This window comes from Pseudophryne corroboree, chromosome 7 (genome assembly GCF_028390025.1).
Source record: "Pseudophryne corroboree isolate aPseCor3 chromosome 7, aPseCor3.hap2, whole genome shotgun sequence".
NCBI lineage: Eukaryota > Metazoa > Chordata > Amphibia > Anura > Myobatrachidae > Pseudophryne > Pseudophryne corroboree.
Window position 1 is genome coordinate 65467277 of NC_086450.1, and position 14227 is coordinate 65481503.

A 14227-nucleotide genomic window follows, 5' to 3' on the forward strand; every position below is an offset into this window, starting at 1 on the left:
TACTGGTGCCGCCGCTGCTGTTCTTGCTGCGGGAGGCAATACATCTACCCAGTGGGCTGTCACAGTCATATATTCCTTAGTCTGCCCTGCTCCACTTGTCCACATGTCCGTGGTTAAGTAGACATTGGGTACAACTGCATTTTTTAAGACACTGGTGACTCTTTTTCTGAGGTCTGTGTACATTCTCGGTATCGCCTGCCTAGAGAAATGGAACCTAGATGGTATTTGGTACCGGGGACACAGTACCTCAAGCAATTCTCTAGTTTCCTGTGAATTAACGGTGGATACCGGAAACACGTTTGACACCACCCAGGCTGCCAAGGCCTGAGTTATCCGCTTTGCAGCAGGATGACTGCTGTGATATTTCATCTTCCTCGCAAAGGACTGTTGGACAGTCAATTGCTTACTGGAAGTAGTACAAGTGGTCTTCCGACTTCCCCTCTGGGATGACGATCGACTCCCAGCAGCAACAACAGCAGCGCCAGCAGCAGTAGGCGTTACACTCAAGGATGCATCGGAGGAATCCCAGGCAGGAGAGGACTCGTCAGACTTGCCAGTGACATGGCCTGCAGGACTATTGGCTTTCCTGTGTAAGTAGGAAATTTACACTGAGGGAGTTGGTGGTGTGGTTTGCAGGAGCTTGGTTACAAGAGGAAGGGATTTAGTTGGCAGTGGACTGCTTCCGCTGTCACCTAAAGTTTTTGAACTTGTCAATGACTTCTGATGAATGCGGTCCAGGTGACGTATAAGGGAGGATGTTCCGAGGTGGTTAACGTCCTTACCCCTACTTATTACAGCTTGACAAAGGCGACACATGGCTTGACACCTGTTGTCCGCATTTCTGTTAAAATAATTCCACACCGAAGAGGTGATTTTTTTTGTAATTTGACCAGGCATGTCAATGGCCATATTCGTCCCACGGACAACAGGTGTCTCCCTGGGTGCCTGACTTAAACAAACCACCTCACCATCAGAATCCTCCTTGTCAATTTCCTCCTCAGCGCCAGCAACACCCATATCCTCATCCTGGTGTACTTCAACAGTGACATCTTTAATTTGACTATCAGGAACTGGACTGCGGGTGCTCCTTCCAGCACTTGCAGGGGGCGTGCAAATGGTGGAAGGCGCCACCTCTTCCCGTCCAGTGTTGGGAAGGTCAGGCATCGCAACTGACACAATTGGACTCTCCTTGGGGATTTGTGATTTAGAAGAACGCACAGTTCTTTGCTGTGCTTTTGCCAGCTTAAGTCTTTTCATTTTTCTAGCGGGAGAATGAGTGCTTCCATCCTCATGTGAAGCTGAACCACTAGCCATGAACATAGGCCAGGGCCTTAGCCGTTCCTTGCCACTCCGTGTCGTAAATGGCATATTGGCAAGTTTACGCTTCTCCTCAGACGCTTTTAATTTAGATTTTTGGGTCATTTTACTGAACTTTAGTTTTTTGGATTTTACATGCTCTCTACTATGACATTGGGCATCGGCCTTGGCAGACGACGTTGATGGCATTTCATCGTCTCGGCCATGACTAGTGGCAGCAGCTTCAGCACGAGGTGGAAGTGGATCTTGATCTTTCCCTATTTTACCCTCCACATTTTTGTTCTCCATTTTTTAATGTGTGGAATTATATGCCAGTAATATATCAATAGCAATGGCCTACTACTATATATACTGCGCACAACTTAAATGCACCACAGGTATGGATGGATAGTATACTTGACGACACAGAGGTAGATAGAGCAGTGGCCTACTGTACCGTACTGCTATATATTATATACTGGTGGTCAGCAAAATTATGCACTGTCCTCCTACTATATATATACTGCGCAAAACTTAAATGCACCACAGGTATGGATGGGATAGTATACTTGACGACACAGAGGTAGGTAGAGCAGTGGCCTACTGTACCGTACGGCTACATATTTTATACAGGTGGTCAGCAAAATTATGCACTGTCCTACTACTATATATATCCTGTGCACAAAAACTTAAATGCACCACAGGTATGGATGGATAGTATACTTGACGACACAGAGGCAGGTAGAGCAGTGGCCTACTGCACCGTACGGCTATATATTATATACTGGTGGTCAGCAAAATTATGCACTGTCCTCCTACTATATATATACTGCGCAAAATAATTAAATGCACCACAGGTATGGATGGGATAGTATACTTGACAACACAGAGGTAGGTAGAGCAGTGGCCTACTGTACCGTACTGCTATATATTATATACTGGTGGTCAGCAAAATTATGCACTGTCCTCCTACTATATATATACTGCGCAAAACTTAAATGCACCACAGGTATGGATGGATAGTATACTTGACGACACAGAGGTAGGTAGAGCAGTGGACTACTGTACCGTACTGCTATATATTATATACTGGTGGTCAGCAAAATTATGCACTGTCCTCCTACTATATATATACTGCGCAAAACTTAAATGCACCACAGGTATGGATGGATAGTATACTTGACGACACAGAGGTAGGTAGAGCAGTGGACTACTGTACTGTACTGATATAATACTGGTGGTCACTGGTCAGCAAAATTCTGCACTGTCCTCCTACTATATACTACAATGCAGCACAGATATGGAGCGTTTTTCAGGCAGAGAACGTATAATACTGGTGGTCACTGGTCAGCAAAACTCTGCACTGTCCTCCTACTATATAATACTGGTGGTCCCCAGTCCTCACAATAAAACACACTGAGCACAGATATTTGCAGCACACTGAGCACAGATATGGAGCGTTTTTCAAGCAGAGAACGTAGATATTTGCAGCACACTGAGCACAGATATTTGCAGCACACTGAGCACAGATATTTGCAGCACACTGAACACAGAAACTGAGAGAACGCCAGCCACGTCCACTCACTATCATCTCCAATGCACGAGTGAAAAATGGCGGCGACGCTCAGCTCCTTATATAGAATACGAATCTCGCGAGAATCCGACAGCGGGATGATGACGTTCGAATCTGCCTCGTAACCGTGTAAAATGGGTGAAGTTCGGGGGGGTTTGGATTCCGAGGAACCGAACCCGCTCATCACTAATAAGGACCCTGTCCAGAAAAGATGTTTATACAGAAACCACAATCAGGCTCAGCATAAAGAGCCGAATACTTATGTGAGAAAGCTCTATGTTGCTTGGTATGTATCAATTGCCATAAAGGACACCGTATCTGACAGCTCCCAGTAAAATGTGCCTTAATATTAATAATATTAATATAAAAATAATATTTATAGGTTCCATTGCCCTATAACCAATTTTGGGTGGATCAATTGACTCAATCAATTTTAACACATACATTGAATATGGATGCCTTCATTTGTGAAGGTTTTTTTCCCTTGGTATGTATTATCCTCCTCTATATAAATATAAAAATACATATTTTTTTCTCTAATATATTTTTTCCAAAGTATCATCTGATCACCCGTCTTATCTTGTAGTGATACCATATACAAACCCCTGAAGAAGTCATCTTGACGAAACGCCTTGGGTCAAATCGGTTACGGTCTTCTGTCTAGTTCACCACTACACCTTCTTGAGCTCACACCTGCAAAGGTGAAGGTGATTGCTGCAACTGTTGAGACTGACGGATTTCCTGAGCTGTATTGTGAGGTAATTTTAATTGTATATGCAATCCTTTTAATAAAAAGTCTTGGTATCATATCTAATTAGGCCATTTGACCATTTCTTTTCAGGTGATTTCTTGGTGTGAGGGTATACTTACAGGTGTCAAACAACAAAAAAACCTGCACCGTGGAGAAAATTCTCTTGGAACATACATGGAATGAAAAAATTGAATACAAGCATGTTTTAGGCTATATACTAAGTGCAATTGGTTTTTGTTTTGTTGTAATTGTTTTATGGGAGTCCACTAACAAATTGCTTCTGGTTATCTGAGCGCAAGTTTAAGACATTTTTTAACAATTATATTAGTAACTATTAGTTTACATCTAATATACACCATTGGTTTAAATGTAATATACACAATCTAATATACACCCCCTCCCAAGAGCACACTGCTGCATTTGCGCTGTACAGTCCCATAGTGGGGGAGGATAGGATGACAGAGATTGCTGGACTGACAAGATGTGGAGGACTGAAGGAGTGGGGGCAGGGCCCCTCTGTCTTAAATGTCCCGGGCCCCTCCCAAAGGCTTAATCAGACCCTGGGTTTATACGCTGTCTTTGCATTCAAAAATGGGGGGATCGCAGCAGCTACATCCAATATGCGGGGCATACATTCGGGGGATACTTAGTATTTGCAGGTATCCCCTGAAAACAGGTGGGTTTTTTGGGGGGATATCCCACAAATATTAATTGATAAATAGGTGCCGGAGCATAATAAATAATAATGGAGAATTTAGGAGGGTATATTTCTGTCTGAGCAACGTTAGATCACCCTCAATAATCAGGGGCGGATTTGGGGCTCATGGCGCCCCTAAACACAACAGTAACGGCTGTCCCCCTCTGCCTAAATGTATTATTTTCATTGATTGGTTTATAAGCTCTAATTTGATGATTGCCAATTTAATATAATAATAAAAAAATTAATGAACTATGACATTTAGCTTTATTTTTACTTATGTATGCATATTTACTAAGTAGGTCAGTTTACTGGGGCAGTCCTACCCATTTACTCTCCATTCAAGATGTCGTTTGGTTATAGTAGAGTTGAAATATTTTGCAGCTACTGGTAAATTTCAGTATAATATTAAAACAAGCATCCAAGTGCCGCCCCGCCAACAAGTGCCAACCCTAGGCACGTGCCTAATGGGAAATCCACCAATGTCAGTACTATAAATGTGAGCTCCAAAGTATTATTATTACATGTGGAATGTACCCATTATTTATCTTATCATTATTTACTTTTGTTTACCTACTTGCCTGTCATGGTCATATGCAGCCACACAGGCTAAGCTTTCCCTGACATTAGGGGTAATTCAGATCTAATCCCTGCGGGCGATCAGATCCGAACTGCGCATGCCTAAGCAACGCGATCGTCGGTCAGTGACGGGATTGTGCGAAGAGTCCATTCGCACGGGCGTTCGCAAGGAGATTGACAGGAAGAGGGCATTTGTGGGTGGCAACTGACCGTTTTCAGGGAGTGTCCGGAAAAACACAGGCGCGTCCATGCGTTTGCAGGGCGGGTGTCTGACATCAAATCCGGTCCCGAACAGGCTGATGTGATCGCAGCAGGGGAGTAAGTCCTGGGCTGCGCAGAGACTGCACAAAATCAGTTTGTGCAGCGCTGCTACACATGCGTTCGCACACCAGCACAGCGAAAAAACACTCCCCCTGTAGGCGGCGACTATCTGAACGCAGGACAGCAAAAATCGCTGCCCGGTGATCAGATCTGAATTACCCCTATGGTCACATCTGATGCGACCAGCTAGAAACACCCACTGTACAGCAGCTGCCACGCTCAGGAAGACCTTCCGGCCCCTCTGCTTCCTATTACGTTCCCCAGTGCCTGCCTCTGCCGTGCTGCCATCACTGCTGATAGGGCAGCCCTGAGGCACCACCCACCCTTTGGCTCCAGACAAGGTTTACCTTCCCTGTGTAAACCAGTGGCTGCAGAGAGGAGCAGCCACTAGGAAAATGTAAGTTTGTGATGGTCGTGATGTTCCAGTCATCGATGGCAGAATATTTCACCACAGACATTCTTCTCTGATCTGTCATGCATGCATCCATGACATGGACATGTGCCCAAACCAAACCCAAAGCCCCAAACTCCTGGAGAGCCGAATGCACACACTTACCATCAACACACACAGCCACCACGCCGCTATCCAGACCAGGCTCCAAGTCACCACAACAAGCTGCCCGCCTGTCTGAGTGTGTCTGCGTGCTGAGCTGGCAGTCTTTCTAGCTGCAGTCCCGCTCCTGCTTGGCTGCTCCTTACAGTAGAGATAGGGCAGGCGGGGAGTAGAGGAGGGGAGGAGGACGCAGCATCGCAACGTCATTGCACACGGGGACTGGCTGCCGGAGTTCCAGACAGCTGACCTGAGGCTTGGGGTGGGGGCATTGGGTAGTTACCACAGGGGGGCCACTGAACAAAAAAATGCTATTAGGAAGTTTTAACTACACAGCGGGCAGGGCGCGGGCGTCACAATGCCACGATCTACTGTATGTAATTATTTAAATCCATGATCCATTATTTAAATCCATGATGGGCGTGCACTTTGACCCCCCCCTGTCGCCAGGCCTGCTGGCCACACCCACATAGGCACGGGCTATACCCACAGAGCACTGTTCACACCTCCTCCACTGCTCACAATAGTCCCTTCATCATTTTCAGCCCCCGGCCCATGCAGGGTATGCATTTAAAATACCGCCCGTCGGGATCCTGGTGTTCGCAATACCGACGCCATAATCCCGATAGAGGTACAATACTGCCATCGGAATACTGGCAAGCAGGTGATTATCCCTCTGTGGGTGTCCCTCCACAGCGTAGCGAGTGCAGCGAGCCCACAAGGGGCCTCGATGCGCTCACCCTGCTGTCGGCATTCTGGCGTCCGCAATGCTGCTGTCGATATAGTGACAGCTGGCATCCCGTACGCCGGGATCCCATACCGATCCCCCAATTTCAGTGAGATAGTCTCGATTTTTGGTCACTGTCCTGTTGTCCCAGAGAGCCGTTCCGCGGTACTTAGAATGCACTAGGAGCTCAGTCTCCTGGTCCCAGCAGCAGCCTGTTCCCCTCGTCATGATTACATCATGAAGTGAGCAGGGGGTGGGACCTACCCAGGGCACATTATCGCCCTACCATGTTTTTGAATAAGTTGTTATGATTTTAGACTTCACTTTGACAAGTAGTGCACCAATAGGAAGCTTTCTTTCCTTTCTGTTTTTTTCTTACAGTCTAATTCCCCCCCCCCCCCCCCCCCCCCCGCCACACACACACACACACACTTCATATTGCCGTCAATCACAACATTATAGAGCACGGATGGGGCTACAATGACACAATTATGCCATCACGACCCCCACTTGACTGCTCCACACGCACAAACCCGCCCGCAACTATGACCTACACAGCAGTGACGTGCGGTGAGGTCAGTGGCTGGGGAGGCACTGGCAGCTAACCAAACTCCTTCCCCCCCATATGAAAAAATAAATAAAATGTAGTCCCCCATGCATCACTAAAACCAGCACTAAGCTGATCCAGCCAGGGGGGTAATGCCACAGCAGGGGAGACACTCAGTGTGGGGTCCCACTGCCATAACATTAAACAACCCCCCAAGCCAGTCAGCCCAGGGTTGGAATTCCTCAGAAAGTGGTGCCCCCAAAAAATAAAAATGGGGTCCCCCCTCCCGAGCAACAACCAGCAGTGGGCTGATAGTCCAGTGTATGCCCCACACCCTTGGTGGCGGTGGATGCGGGATTCATTGTATGCTAATATTGGCCCTCATTCCGACCTGATCGCTAGCAGGCTACTTTTAGCACTGCTGCGATCAGGTAGTCGCCGCATACAGGGGAGGGGGGAATCGCTGTGCAGGTCTGCGCTCGCTTGTGCAGAGAGCTGCACTAACAAAAGTTTGTGCAGTTTCTGCACAGCTCAGGACTTACTCACCTGCTGCGATCATCCAGGACGGAGCTGGCGTCAGGATCCCTCCCTCAAAACAGCTGGGCACGCCTGCGTTCGGACGGACACTCCCTGAAAACGGTAAGTTGACGCCTCCGACCGGCATCTTCCTGTCAATCTTCTTGCGGTCGCGGGTGCGATTGCTTTCTTCATTAGTTCTTTCGCTCCCTGGCGACGGCTGTCGCCAGGGAGCGACGGGAATGCGCAGTGCGGTCGCGGCGCATGCGCAGTTCAGACCCGATTGCACCGCTGCGAAAAACTGCAGCGTGCGATCAGGTCGGAATGACCCCCATTGTTTTATAGGTGGCCTACAGGTCCCAGCATGCCTGCCCCAGCATGCCAGCACTTGGAGAACCACAAGTGCCAGCATGTCCGGACATAAAGGGCCTGCTGGCACCTGTAATCCACCTGTTACGAAAATATTAAAATAAAACTCCACAAAAAATGTTTTTTATTATTCACGGTCTTCACCTGGGGCGGTGGCCTATAAGCTCTTTTGCATGGCCGCCGCCTTCCCAGGGCTTCCCGGCGTCTTCCTCCAGCGTCTTCACCTGGGAGGCGGCGGCTTTTAAGCTCTTTTGCATGGCCGCCGCCTTCCCAGGGCTTTCGGCGTCTTCACCTGGGAGGCGGTGGCCTTTAAGCTCTTTTGCATGGCCGCCGCCTCCCTAGGGATTCCGGCGTCTTCACCTGGTGGGCTGCGGCTGTTAAACTCTTTAGCATAGCTGCCGCCCATCCAGTACTTCTGCCGTCTTCTAACTTCAGGAGCTCTTCACTCCGCCGTCGGACTGACGTCGCTGCCTCGCGCTGACATATAAGTCAGCCAGAGGGGGGCGGGGCGATGACGCGGCGAGCCATGATTGGCTCGCGGCGGCAATATTGAATTTCTAAAATGAAGCTGAGGTGCCATTTTTGAAACTGGTACAGCTCCGCTACCAATCTCTGCAAAATGGCAGGTAGGGATCTCAGATCCCTGCCTATGGCTATCACCCCCGCCGCCAATGACGCCCGCACCTCCGCTGCCTCTGACGCCCGCACCTCCGCTGCCACTGACGACCGCACCTCTGCCGCGTCCCGCCACGCCCACCCAGTGACGGATCCACTGGCCAATCACTCTGGCCTCACTGACAGGGGCATGCTTTCATGGGTTGAAAGCACGTCCTTGTATCAAAGCGGCACTTTAGTAGGTGGTGCTTTGTAATAGATTTTCAATGGGCTTTTACTGCCCATGGCTTGCCCCCCCGCTCCTGCCCCTGTCCCATTCACATCGGGAGGCACCACGTTCGGTGCCTCCCAAACACATTTCAACTACTATTAATAATTAGATTAATATAAAGGAGATACTTATGACACAAAATATGTGTCATAAATATCTTCTTTGTATTATTTTAATCATTAATGACAGGAGAGCAGTGTCGAACTGGGACATGTAGGGCCCACCGGAGGAATGCAGTGGTAGGGGCCCATGTTTAGGGGTATGGCTAGTCTGCAGAGGGGGTGTGGCCTGCCACCTCATTGGTTTGACTAACCATTAGAGAGTGCAACGTCTGGGCCCCTTCATAAATATATACAGTAAATTCAGCTGCTGCATGCATGATAATGTACCAGATTAATAACAGATTAATAACAGCAATGCACTGTAGAAAATACACCATAGTGCAGTATAATGTAACATATGTATAATGTATCATTCAAGTGCACAGTCTGGAACCTGATCCCTAGAGCAGGAGATGGGCCCCCAGCAGTGGGGCCCACCGGTGGTTTCCCCTGTACCCCTGTGGGCCAGTCCACTGCACGTCCCTGCTACACAGGGCTAGACTAATCTATAGCAATTATTGCATGCAAGTTGATCTCTAAAATATATGCAAAATAGCAAGGATGGAAACAAAAGGAGCTTCCACCAATCTCTCAGAGAACATACAAAATATAAAAATGATTGTTCCAATCTGACGCTACCCGAGGTTACATATATACAGGTGAAAGCATTACACCAAGGTGTGAAATCAAAGTGAAAAATGTGGAGCCCAAATCCTTCAATGAAAAACACCCTTCTGTGGGTAAAGCCTCTTATACCCCCTTTCAGACAGAAAATGACATTACCGGGTGAAGCAGCTCCACCCGGTAATTTCATGAAACACACGGGTCCTTTTTCTGTGTGAATGGGTCGACCCGGGTTGAAATTCCCGGGACTTTCACCCTGGAATCTACCAGGGTCGGAGACCTGGGAATTTCGACTCGGGTTGACCCATTCACACTGACAAAATACCCACTTTAATCTGCAAATTACCGGGTCAAAATTCTCGACCCTGTAATTTGCATGTCTGTGTGAAAGGGGTGGGGGGGTCAGGCAGGTCCCGGCAAAATGACCCGACATTGAAATGCTGGGTAATTGCGGGACTTTCAGACTTTTCTGTCTAAAAGTGGTGTTATTCTGTTAATTGGAATACAGGGTAAATCCCCAAGATTTTCTTTCCTTCTTCTCAATATAAGGTCTGTATGCTCCACATGCAGTGCCAGATTAAACCCTGTGGAGGCTCCCAGGAAGTTAAAATCTCGGGCCCTCCTCGCAAATTATTTTCTAATACGTTTTTACCAACCAACAATTTTAATAAACCAACTTTATTACAAAAAAAACGTTAATTATTAATCTTATTAAACAAATTACCACATGATGTTATTAAACAAAAATTATTATTAATTAATGTAAAGTTTTTGTTTCTTTGAGTTTATTATTTTTTTCTATCTTTTGGAAACAATTTAAGAAAGCTTGATTGTAATTTTCTTTCAATATCAAATCAATATTATTTTTCATGGGGGCCCTAAGAGGCGTGGGGCCCATAGGCTGGTGCCTAGTCTGCCTGTTTGGTAATCCAGCACTGTCTACATCCAATGGCTCCACACTCATTATTTATTCTCATTAGTATCAAAACCAGTAATTACAATTCTGGATAAACGCTAGCAAGTCCCTTCGGTCAATCCACAGAGGTTCAATGATGTCACCATCCTAACACGTTTCAGGCCTAATGGTCCTTCATCAGAACCACTAATTGTGGTTTGACATGCTGTTACACTTTTCTAAAATGTGAGTAAAGTCACCTAATGGTGCAAGAAAATACATAACTGCTAATGTACTGCCTGGAAGCTACTAAAGAGAAATTGCAGCGCAGCAACTTGAACCATTGGGCAATATTATGGCAACCATTATTGGCCGAGTTACTTTCTTTTTCAGTCAAGTAGTTTTAAAAGTGCACATTTGTACAATGTCCCCTGCTAAGATAAAATATACTGTGCAAAGCAATAAACTAACTGAAATTTTATTAAAACAAATACTGTGATGTTGCGGCTCTGTCATTCTTTCTACAGCATTTAGGCGGTAATTGAGAGTTGATTGCAGCAGCAAATTTGCTAGCAGTTGGGCAAAACCATGTGCACTGCAGGTGGGGCAGATATAACATTTGCAGAGAGAGTTAGATTTGGGTGGGTTATTTTATTTCTGTGCAGGGTAAATACTTTATTTTATTTTATTTTTACACTGCAATTTAGATTTCCGTTTGAACACACCCCACCCAAATCTAACTCTCTCTCTATAGGGGTCATTCCGAGTTGATCGCTCGCTAGCAGTTTTTAGCAGTCGTGCAAACGCTAAGCCGCCGCCCACTGGGAGTGTATTTTAGCTTAGCAGATGTGCAAACGAAAGGATCGCAGAGCGACTACAAAAAAAAATTGTGCAGATTCAGAGTAGCTCCAGACCTACTCCTAGCTTGCAATCACTTCAGACTGTTCAGTTCCGTATTTGACACAAACACGCCCTGCGTTCGGCCAGCCACGCCTGCGTTTTTCCTGGCACGCCTGCGTTTTTTCGAACACTCCCTGAAAACGGTCAGTTGACACCCAGAAACGCCCCTTTCCTGTCAATCACTCTGCGGTCAGCAGTGCGTCTGAAATGCATCGCTAGACCCTGTGCAAAACTACACCGGCCGTTGTGAAAGTACGTTGCGCGTGCAAATTGCGCCGCATACGCATGCGCAGAAGTGCCTTTTTTTTTTGCATCATCGCTGCGCAGCGAACATTTTTAGCTAGCGATCAACTCGGAATGACCCCCTATATCTGCCCCCCTGTAGTGCACATGATTTTGTCCAACTGCTAACAAATTTGTTGCTGCGATCAACTCTGAATTACCCCCTTAGTACAATGAGTTATGTACAGTAATCTTCAATATTCAGGGGCTGATGTTGAGTCGCACAGAAAGTGCCTGTAGTTACAGCCAGCCGCAGAACCCTGACTAACTACCTTATGCTAAAATGAGTTGTGAGTATCCCATACTTACCTACTCTCCAGGAAGGCTTCCGAATCTTGGGTGGCGCTGCCAGCCACCTGGAAGAGGATGCAAGATTCCCGGAGCCTGTTCATATCTGCCCGCAACCGCCCACTTCCCAAATAAAGTAGGTGGTCCTCACATCCGATGACACTATTTGCGCTGAATTGTGTAATCATAGCCACACCTCCTGCTTTACAATGCATTGTATACCAGGGGGCAGGTCCGCAATGATGCAGTTGCGCGCCATGCCCCCATATTGCCCATTTATGCCGCACCATGCTTACCATATGCCCCCCACTGTGCTGACCTGGCTGTCCCCTTCTGGATCTTTTGATACACACCCACGTCACTACCATGACACTCCCATAAGTCAGGGTAATTACGTGTGATTGCATTGTCAATGCCCTGTTCGCCCCCAGAAACGCCCTATTCCTGCCTCAAAATGCCCTATTCCTAGCTCCAGACAAGTTGATCTGACTCATTATAGGATGAACATGCACCAAGATGTGTAAATTCGTATCTGCGCATGCGCTCTATGCAAAAACTTGCCGTTTGCCTCTGTGCGACTCAGAATCAGCTCCTCAATATCAAACATGTCATTGAATCTTACTTTGGTTAGAGGCTTTCTATGGTTGCAATTGATACCGCCAATAAAAACCATGTTCGGCATGACTGGTCTTGGATATTCAAAGACAAAATCATATCTCAGGAGCCAGACGGATGATCTGCTGAGGAGCTGCACAGCCGTAACCTCTTTCTGCAGGACGTCACATGCCAACTGTATAAATCGAAAATAAACAATTCCACAATAGTAGGGTTCCAGCATTTTGACCAGTACGTTCTTTGTACGTTCAATAAAGTTCATCTTGTCAGAGTTCATACTAAATATTCTGGGCACGTAGGAGAAGGGGGTGTCACACTGGGCACTTGCAATATCATAAAGACAGGGAACCCCCCTTAAGAAATTCACGTTTGGCAATTCAAGATGTTCTGCTACTATCACCCCGCACAGTAAGAATGGATCAGTGAAGACAGCGTCAAACTTCTCACGACGAAGCTCCTCCATTAATTCCTGGTTGAGTAGAAGGCGCTCACACATTGTGTAAAACACATCAAACGTCTCCATCATGACATTGAGCATTCTAATAGCAATCCATGGGAAATAAGAGGGTAAAGTGAAGTGATCCCTCCCAAGTTTCTGTAATTTTGCAGTTACTTCTTGGCTGCTGAATGGAACAGTGAAGGTCTTTACAGTGTATGACTTAGATCCACTTAAAGCTAGACTGTTTTCAGGCATTACTACAACCACTTCGTGTCCATTCTGAGCCAGTCTCTCTACCACAGGGCGCATACTGAGCCAGTGGCTGCCATCCATAGGGACAACGAGCAGCTTACCCCCATCAGCTTGGCTTAGAATTCCTAACAAGACCAGGAGGACAGCAGAACAGGAGAAAATCGGAGGATCCATCTCTTCAGATGATCAGACATTCAGATGATATTGCCCTAATAATCTGGATAATTTAGCTGTTTCTGGTAGATGTGCTTGGAGTTTTGTCATAAAAAAGGTTGTTGATTAACTTACTGTTTGGTTTGTATGCTTGCCATACATACATATAAAAAAAGGGCTTACATCACAATCCTGGGTCAGATTTAATGGATTCACACTATCAACTATGATTGAACTAGCAACAACAGGGTTGCGGAGTCTAACGCACTTGTGGTTGTCACCAGGGACCCTCACAAGGAAGCTTTGGCTTTGTTGAGCGGGGTCTGGAGGTCACGGGTGGCTCTTGGTATGATAGTAACAGTACTCAGTAGAGCAGATTAGCCATGACCAAAACGATGAGACAACTGATTAGTCAGGGCACTAGCTGGGGTCAGGAACATAGGAATCAGATTAATGCCAACAGTAAATACGAATAGAAGTGTCAGGAACCAGCACGGTCATGTACTGGTAACAATAACAAAGAAGCAAGACTCTCTGGAAGAGTTATGGGCCTGCCATATTGATAACATGCAGGATGACAGCTAAGAAGAGGAAGAGAGTCTAGAGTGGACAACCCAAAAGTGAGAAAAGCAGCAGCGCTGGACCCGGTAACCACAGTTACCAGATGGTGCATGACATTAACTTCCCTCTTAGGGATGAGCTCCAAACACTTCCTATCAGGCTTGTGAGGAAAAGTCCTGTGAATCAGGCATAACAGATGAGGAGCTTGGACATCACTAGCTTTCACACAACATGTTTCCTCTGAACCGTATTTTTGCCAGTTGATCAGTCACTGTAAAGAACTTCTTGAAATTCTGGAATCTGAA

The 14227-nt window shown here is 46.6% G+C and overlaps 1 protein-coding gene across 1 annotated transcript in view; it reads right to left on the reverse strand.

Annotated features, from left to right (window-relative positions):
- The window catches only part of LOC134944577 (UDP-glucuronosyltransferase 1A1-like), a 43991-nt gene extending 30539 nt beyond the window's left edge, over positions 1-13452 (reverse strand). The window contains exon 1 of the mRNA XM_063933251.1: positions 12525-13452. Within this exon, the coding sequence (XP_063789321.1) occupies positions 12525-13382 (858 nt within the window). The 5' untranslated portion in view covers positions 13383-13452. The remainder of the gene's footprint in view (positions 1-12524) is intronic.
- Between the last annotated feature and the right edge of the window lie 775 nt (positions 13453-14227).